The sequence below is a fragment of the Hylobates moloch genome, unplaced genomic scaffold (genome assembly GCF_009828535.3).
Source record: "Hylobates moloch isolate HMO894 unplaced genomic scaffold, HMol_V3 SCAFFOLD_19, whole genome shotgun sequence".
Lineage (NCBI taxonomy): Eukaryota > Metazoa > Chordata > Mammalia > Primates > Hylobatidae > Hylobates > Hylobates moloch.
The window spans coordinates 60,053,409-60,062,940 of record NW_026652294.1 but is presented as its reverse complement, the minus strand read 5'-3'; the positions used below and the strand labels follow the sequence as shown (position 1 = coordinate 60,062,940).

Here is a 9,532-nt window from a genome sequence, read left to right as displayed (position 1 = left end):
TTTTTTTTTTTAACAGGTCGCTAATATAAAACAGCTGAGCGATTTCTTTCACATTTTTACAAAGTAAAGTTTACCTCTGGGGATGAAAACAAACATTTGAAATTTCAGTCCAAAATAATGTCTGAGGAAAGCTATAGACAAATGATAAGAGAGGATTTAAATAAATATGTCCTCCCAACATAATACATACATAATTATGTATTATATAGAATTATATAGAATTTATATTCTATATATATATGATACATAAGTATTATGTATCATATATATATAGAATATAAATATGTGTGTGTGTGTATATATATATATATTCCCCCCCAATATGGAGTCTTGCTCTGTCGCCCAGGCTGGAATGCAGTGGCACAATCTTGGCTCACTGCAACCTCTGCCTCCTGGGTTCCAGTGATTCTCCTGCCTCAGCCTCCTGAGTAACTGTGATTACAGGCGCCTGCCACCACGCCCAGCTAATTTTTGTATTTTTAGTAGAGACGGGGTTTCACCATGTTGGCCAGGCTGGTCTTGAACTCCTGACCTCACATGATCTGCCTATCTTGGCCTCCCAAAATGCTGGGATTACAGGCATGAGTCACCACACCTGGCCTATTTTTTTATTTTTATTTTTATTTTATTTTAAGTTTGGGGTACATGTGCAGGATATGCAGGTTTGTTACAAAGGTAAAAATGTGCCATGGTAGTTTGCTGCACAGATCAACCCATCCCCTAGGTATTGAGCATTCATTAGCTATTCTTTCTGGTACTCTCCCTCCCCACAGCCTCCCCTGGCCCCAGTGTGTGTTACCCCCCATGTATACATGTGTTCTCAGCCCTCATGTATACATGTGTTCTCATCATTCAGCTCCCACTTGTAAGTGAGATTGATTTTCTGTTCCTCCATTAGTTTGCTGAGGATAATGGTTTCCAGCTCCATCCATGTCCCTGCAAGGGGCATGATCTTGTTCTTTTTATGGCTGCATAGTATTCCATGGTCTATATGGACCACATTTTCTTTTTCCAGTCAATAATTAGTGGCCATTTGGGTTGATTCCATGTCTTTGCTATTGTGAATAGTGCTACAAGAAACATAGGTGTGCATGTTACATTTTTATATTAAAATATATTCTAATACTTATATTTTGTTCTTTCATACTTGACCCAGTTTCTGAGTTCATAATTGATAATAGTTCTGAACTCCCTAAACACGGTGCTGTAACTATTTTATAGTTTATGTTGGGAGGACATATTTATTTAAATCCTCTCTTATCATTTGTCTATAGCTTTCCTCAGACATTATTTTGGACTGAAATTTCAAATGTTTGTTTTCATCCCCAGAGGTAAACTTTACTTTGTAAAAATGTGAAAGAAATCGCTCAGCTGTTTTATATTAGCGACCTGTTAAAAAAAAAAAGGAAAACATTTTTTACTGCTTAATTCTCAGACAGGGATTTTGTGCCCAGATAAATGCCTTGGATGAAGAAATTCACACTTGGAAGGAATTAAATCCTTGTGGTGGAATGGTCACTTAGCTACTTATGTGAAATTTATATTCAAATTTCATAAATTTTAACTTTCAAAAATACAAGCTTCTCTGCACTGAAGTTCTTTCACATTGCATTTTACTGATGAACATGGTTTTCTTGGAGATGTTCCAATGTGTGTCTACCTGTGTTTTTCTAGAAATGGATTTACCAGAATTGAGGAGTAGTTTATGAACTGATAACAGGTCACAGTCAACCCTCAGGCCTATTCCCTTCTCAGCTTTCCGAATTTTTAGCTTAGTGTTAGTATGCTACGTATCTTGAGCACATCATGTTCCTTTTCTTATTGTTTGATAGACTTAGGAGTTAGTCACGCCTAGATTCCAATCCCTGGTTCACTTTTCTGTGTATGTAGCTTTAAGCCTCAGCTTTCTCTGCCTCAGTTTTCTCATCTATTAAATAGGAATAATAAAATTTTGCAGAGTTGTTGGAAGGTTAGAGATAATATACGCAGAATACCTAATACTGGGCCAAATATCTATAGCAGGCCCTGAATAAATAGTAGAGACTAGTTAGGGTTTCTATTATAATCCACAATTTAATAGTAGAGACTAGTTAGGGTTTCTATTATAATCCACAATTTAATAGTAGAGACTAGTGTTTCTATTGTAATCCACAATTTGATAATGTCTTTCAATAATGATCACCTTGCCGTACTTAAGCATTACCACCTTAATATCATATTTCAGTCAAATTAAAGAAGCTCTCAAAAAAGTAATATATTAAAGGGAAGATAGTTCAAAGGCATCCATAAATTACCTGCAAATCCATATTAGGCATTAGACAACTACAGGATATTCTTTGGAAATTATGACAAGTGGGTTTTCTTTGCTTTGCTTTTGTTTTGCTTTGCTTTTCCTAAATAATAAGTATTTAAATCAATCTTTTACATTCTGTGCAGATATCTCCTATTATTCAGTGATGCCTGTAAAATTTGTGTAGGTATTTGCAGGTTAAAATATCTGGGAAAAGGCTCATTTAAACTATTAAAACAAGTATTTTTCCCCTTTGTTTTGTGTAGGAAGCAGTATCTCTGTAATAATCCCTTGGCATTTGAACAGAGCTTTTGTACATTATTTCAGTTGGTGATCCTAACTTTATGCATAGGCATTCCTATATTCATTTGGCAGATCAGGAAACTAAGACCCTAAGAGAGCAAGAGGTTTATGCAAGTGAAAGAACAAAATCTATATCCCAGATCTTCAGGCTCCTAATTCAGATTTGTTTCCATAATTATTTTCATGAATATAAGGTTAGGTAAAAAATTTTTTAAAAGGATGAAAAACATATACTATTAAAGTCCCAATAGTTAACACCAGGGTTTACCTTTTAAAAGTGAAATCTCACCATTGAATCTCCTGTTTTAATACCTTCAGTGGTTCCCCTTTGTGTATTACAAAGTTCAAAATTAGAAGGTATTTCGCTCACCTACTTCAATTCCCCACGTAAACCCTAAATCCCCCGAAAACCAGAACTGTTTGAGAATTTGCAGGCACGCCAAATCTTTTTATGCCTCTATGCCTTTGCTTAGTTTCTTCTCCATATATCCTTGACCTCCTTTCAATAGCTATTATATTTTTACATCTATTATGTACTTAATTAATCAAACGTCTACATAATGCTTACTGTGTCCTAGGCACTTTCTGAAGTGATTCACAACTACTAACTCAGTTAATTCTCATAATTCCAGGAGATAAGTAATATCATCCCATTTTACCGAAGATAGAACTGAGATACAGAGCCAAGATTCTAGAAAGCAGAGCCTATTTTTAAACTGAGTACTCTTAACCACTGCACTGTGGTACATATGCAGCAGGAACTTCAAAATTGAAAAGCATACCACATTTTGCAAACACCGATATCTAGATGGGATGCTACCACAGACCTCCCAGTTTTAGAATTCAATTACCTTGTAAATTTACCGTCAGCTGGAACCTAGCTCTCATATTGTTGAAGTCAGAAACCTGATATTTTTCAGCAATAGCACCAAGAACACATCCTTTTCTTGGGGGTGTACTCACAATAACTCAGCCTATGAGATGAATATTTCAAACTAGAATGCCAGTTGATTAATTTACAGCAAGGAACAGAACTGTCCGTCACATGGACCAGAGTACCCACGTCAGCATGGCCAGCCCTCTCTGTTCTCAGCAGTCATGAAAATCCAGATCACTTTTGGCGAGTAGCTTGATCAACCTGACACCGTAATGAGGGGTGGTACTTGGATGAGCTGAATGTTCATCGGTATCAGCAAGGTCAGCATGAGTCATCTATGTGGAGATTGCAGCAGTCTTGTCAATGGGACATGCAGGACTTGAAACTCATTGGCCTTTTGTCTAGGACATTGCTGGACTGGACACTGACAAACATGTGTCTTTGTCATGCTCCTTATTTCTATGGTTTCAATCTGTGGCCAGCCATTCCTTTTCTATTTTTAATGCATAGTAATAGTCAGTCTGATTACAGTCAAGTCTTTAGGAATGGGACCCTTTCTATATTTTTAAGATAGTCTGTGTATAATTGTGTTGTCAGATGACATTTTCCTTCTGGTAACATTCTCAAGACCTAATACAAATACTATATGCATTTCTTACACCAAATTATATGATTAATTTTCTTAATAACAAAGACCAAGTCATATTCATTCTTGTTTGTATTCTTCATAGTAATTTCATTGCCAAACACATAACAGAAGCTCTGTGAATGTTTATTGAACAAAAAAGTAAATTAGGAGGCATTAAAGCATTGTGATCATGAGTGTGTGATTTCTGAAGCCAGATGGCCTGGTTTCAAATTTTAGCTCTACAACTTAATAGTTAGGTCATTTTGGCAAGTTACTTAACCTTCCTAAGCTTCAGTTTTGTCAAAGTGGATTTGATGATGGTGCTCTATCTCTCCAGGTTTTTGAGAATATTAAATAAATTTATACATATAACAAACTTATAAATGTACCTGGAATTCTAAAACTACTAGGTATTAGTATAATCATTCTCACAGGATTTTGTAGTATATCTTTACTTTTTAAAAAAGTGTGACATATTTTGAAAAGAGTATAGTACTGTTTTTCATGATTTAAGTGTCAGCATTGAACATTTTATCAAAAGTTGATTGTTTTTATTCATAAGAATTCAGTAAAATGGGAACTCTCATGTATTGCTGGTGGGAGTATGTAATGGTACAACCTTTATGGAATGCATTTTGGCAATATTTATGAAGAGCCTTACAAAAGTTCATTCCCTTTAGTCTAGTAATTCTCCTTTTAGAAATTTATCTATTCCAAAAACACAGTCAGAAACTTTTAATAAAACCCATGCACAAAGATGGTTTACCATACTATCATTTATCAAACACCAAAGTGGAAATATTTAAATGACAAATAATGAAAGAATAATTATGCAAAAAATTACATCATTTGATAGAATATTATGTAGCTCTCAAAATGGTGTTTTTAAAGTTATTTAATACTGTGAGAAAATGCCTCCAAAAAATTTTAAGTGGAAACAAAAACAGGCTACAAAATTGCATAAGTGATGCGATTTTTTTATTTATACTGGAAAGGACTAAATAAATCAAAATAATAGTGATTGTCTTTAGATGAGGCAACTACAGGGGACTTCTTTTTTTTCTTTTTGGTAATCTGTCTTTTCTAAAACCTCTATAATGAGTATATATTTTAGAAATAAAAATAATTTTTTAAGAATTATGACTTTCCACATTCTTAGAATTATGATTTTAAGACATGTTGAAATTAGTTCCATTAATTCCAGTTTATTTTCAAGATCTAAGTTTTTCAGTGAAATATGTCTACAGTTTTATATCAGAAATAAGAAGAAAGGATTCATTGAATATCAGTTTTTTCGGAAAACTTTGTACTAATATTTATTTGATTAAATATGCACTAAATACTTATTTTGAAAATTTTTGAGGCAAGATAAATACTTAGTTTCAACTCTTACAGAGAAATCAATTTACATCTATAACTTCTTTAGATCTGCTCAATTTGATTTTTAATAGTAACCCCTCTAAGAACATGCTTAGAAGAAAAGAGAGGCCTTTTTACTAATATTTAGAGGAAACTTTTTATAAGAAAATATTTCTGATTTTGAGCCTTTCATAAGTAGTAATATTTTTTTTTTCTTTTTGCAACCTAGGAGCTGTGAAGGAAGAAATATCCGATACAGAACATGCAGTAATGTGGTAAGTATAAGGTTCTGAGATTGTTATCATGTATTTTTGTTAGCACTGAATGGTGCTAAGCAGTTTTATAACCTGAGGAGGAAATCAACCAATTAGTATTTCACTGAGAGTTTTTATGTCATACCGTACTGATTATATGCAGGACTAAAATGATATTTTTAATGTTCCTCAGTATAAACTTTTAATCATTTGAGCAGCTTGAAACTAACTAGACTATTTCAAAACAAGGACTCTACATTTCCTCCCTACTTTCTGCCTTTTTTCATATAGATCTCATGAGGATGAGTAGAGGGGTGATAAAAGGGAAACAAGTTGGGGTATCATGAAATAAATATTAGTAAATCAAACTCAGATTTGACAAACTGATTCATTTATTCAACAAATATTATTCAATGCCAACTATGTGTGAGGCACTACACCAGTACAAGAATAAATAACATATGGTCCCTGTTTTAAACATCTGTAGTATAGTAAGAGGTATAAAGAAGACAGATGTGCATTGCACATAACCACATTCTAGGAAAAAATATGACAAATGCCATAGGAAATAAATAAATTTCTTTGTGGGTTAAAACAGAGAGAAATCCAAAGGGTCTTAAAGGAAAAGGTGATTTGAGATAGGGCTTGGAGGACTATGACTAGCCCATACTGGGTTTGAAGGGTTGACAGTCAGTCCAGTGGAGAGGACATAATGGGCAACTTTGGAGGCAGGAATGTCTGAACACTAGTTTCAGTAGAGTTGAGTATAGCAGTATAAAAGAGAAGAATTGAAATATGTTTTTGAGGTTATACCATAAAAAGATTTGAATGTTAGTCTTCAAAGTTTATTTTAGTTCAGTGAATAATGGGAGTCACTAGAGCAAGAGTATGGTGTTACACAGTTTCCCTTTTAAAAAGGTTAATTTTTTGGTGGTGCAAGGGTTGCACTGGAACAGGAAATGGATGAGGAGCAAGAAGTAATGAAGGCTTAAGCCTTTATTAGTAGTCGCAGCTACTCAGGAGGCTGAGGCAGGAGGATCCCTTGAGCCCAAGAGTTCAAGACCATCATGGGGAGCATAGCAAAACCCTGTCTCTTATAACAAAGAAGAAGAAGAAGGAGGAGCACTTAAACCCAGAGGAAATACTAAATAGATACAAGAGAGATCAAAATTAAGTTCACTCAGCAAGACTTGAAAAGCATTTGAAAGTAGCGTGATAAGTTGAAGTGAGAATAAAGGAAACAAAGAGGTATATGCATATTTAGGGCTTTTGTACTTGCCGATCCCTCTGTTGAAGAAGCTCTTTCTTCAATATGATGGGCATTTTTATTATTCCACATTTCCCTTCCGCATTGCCCAGCAGATATTCTCTATGAGGGCTCTGCCCCTGCAACAGACTTTTGCCTGGACATCCAGGCATTTTCATACATCCTCTGAAATCTAGGAAGAGGTTCCCAAACCTCAATTCTTCTGCACACCTGCAGGACCACCACCACACGGAAGCTGCCAAGGCTTGGGGCTTGCACCCCCTAAAGCAATGGCCTGAGCTGTACCTTGGCCACTTTTAGCCACAGCTGGAGTGGCTGGGACACAGGGCACCAAGTCCATCCAGAGGCTGCCTAGAGCAAGGGGCCCCGGACCTGGCCCAGGAAACCATTTTTCTCTTCTAGGCCTCTGGGCCTGAGATGGGAGGGGCTTCCAGGTAGGTGTCTGACATGCTCCGGAGACATTTTCCCCATCGTCTTGGTGATTAACATTCATCTCCTCATTACTTATGCAAATTTTTGCAGCAAGCTTGAATTTCTCCCAGAAAAAATGTGTTTCTATTTCATCATCAGGCTGCAAATTTTCCAAAGTTTTATGCTCTGCTTCCTCTTCAATGCTTCGTCACTTAGAAATTTCTTCTGCCAGGTACCCTAAATCATCTCTCTCAAGTTCAAAGTTACACAGATCTCTAGGGAAGGGGCAAAATGCCACCAGCCTCTTTGCTAAAGCATGAACAAGAGTCACCTTTGCTCTAGTTCCCAACAAGTTCCTCTTCTCCATCTGAGACCACCTCAGCCTGGACTTTGTTGTCCATATCACTATCAGCATTTTGATCAAAGCCATTCAACAAGACTGTAGGAAGTTCTGAACTTTCCCACATCTTCCTGTCTTCTGAGCCCTCCAAGTATCTAGGAAGTTCCAAACTTTCCTACATTTTCCTGTCTTCTTCTTAGCCCTCCAAGCTGTGCCAGCCTCTGCCAGTTACCCAGTTCTAAAGTCACTTCCACATTTTCAAGTATCCTTATAGCAGCACCCCACTCCTGATGCCAGTTTACTGTATTAGTCCGTTCTTATGCTGCTTTAAGGACATACCCAACACTGGGTAATTTGGAAAAAAGAGATTTAATTGACTCACAGTTCTTCAGGGGTGGGAATTGTAAGTAGGAAACTTACAATCATGGCAGAAGGGGAAGCAAAGACATCTTTCTTCACAGGTGTCAGGACAAAGAAGAATGAGAACTGAGTGAAGGGAGAAGCCCCTTATAAAATCATCAGATCTTGTGAGAACTTACTGTCATGAGAATAGCATGAGGGAAATGGCCCCTATGAGTCAATTATCTCCACCTGTTTCTTCCCTTGACACATGGGGATTATGGGAAGTACAATTTAAGATGAGATTTGGGTGGGGACACAGCCAAACCATATCAGACTCTGACCTCATATTACTTAAAATCCATAGCACTCCATGAGCCAAAATCTTTATAGCTTGTAGAATCAAACTGACGCTGCATTTTTTTATGAGAATCTAGATTCTTCAAATAATTTGAAGCTTTATTTTCTTGGTTTTAGTGATAACAGAAGCAGCATTGCCAAAAAACACAAAAAAAAATTTTAAGAAAGAATATTTTCATGATCACATCCCAGTTTTTCAAATTAGGAAGTTTAGAACAATTCAGTTAAATATTCTTTGTTAGATGCTTGATTTAGAAAAACTTGAGAGTCTCTTAGGTAAATCTCCACGGTCATCTTTAATCCCTGGACAGCTTCCTTGGGGCATTTCTGAACTACTTCATCTCCAAAGATTCAGCCTCTTTTCCTATTTTTTGTAGAACTGCTACATATAACTTTTTGGGGAGTTCGTATTCCCCAGGGTAATATGAGGAGTAGAAAACATCTCCCCAGTTTCCCATTTTTTTTTTGTTTTCCTGAAAAATCAGCTCACAGGCATTTAAAAATTTATTGCCAACCACTCTATAAGTAGTTTGTCGATACAAGAAAGTTAAAGTTCCCATAATGTTTGCATAGTTCTCATAGTCATGGTACTTTCTTATGTTCTGTGTAGCTGGTTCAAGAAGACTAGTTTCATTCCTAAGGACAGAGTTTATCTAATCTTTCCCATTTTACAGTTCCCTGCTCTATTCTAAAGAAGCAGCAAGGTCCTCCCTCTCTGGAAGGAAAGACAAAGATGCTATTGGTAGACAATAGGTGTGAGCTAGCAAATCAGTCAAACAGATCATTTAGGTCTCAGAGATTTCACCACAAGACTAAGTGAAGGAAGCTCTCAGAAAGGTTTTCTTAGGTCATATCTTCACGTTAAACCTCAAATTTGAACCCCTTGAACTTAATTAGGGATTTTAAAGTGACTTCCAATGTGTTTAGAGTACTTATAAACTGCTTCTTTTGCAATATCCTTAAGGTTCATATGAGTTGGTATTTAGGAGACAGTGACCATAATTAGCAACATAATAGGCCACGCTGCTTGTGGTAGCTGGTGGTGCTCTTAATTTCTTTATTAAATTCTTTGTTGCTCACTACAACATTTTACTGTTTTTAAGA

General features: G+C 36.1%; 1 protein-coding gene across 1 annotated transcript in view; it reads left to right on the top strand.

The window, feature by feature from the left end:
• The window catches only part of ADAMTSL1 (ADAMTS like 1), a 454,301-nt gene that overhangs the window by 54,753 nt on the left and 390,016 nt on the right, over nucleotides 1-9,532 (top strand). Inside the window, exon 3 of the mRNA XM_032138382.2 lies at nucleotides 5,687-5,732. Within this exon, the coding sequence (XP_031994273.1) occupies nucleotides 5,687-5,732 (46 nt within the window). The remainder of the gene's footprint in view (nucleotides 1-5,686; nucleotides 5,733-9,532) is intronic.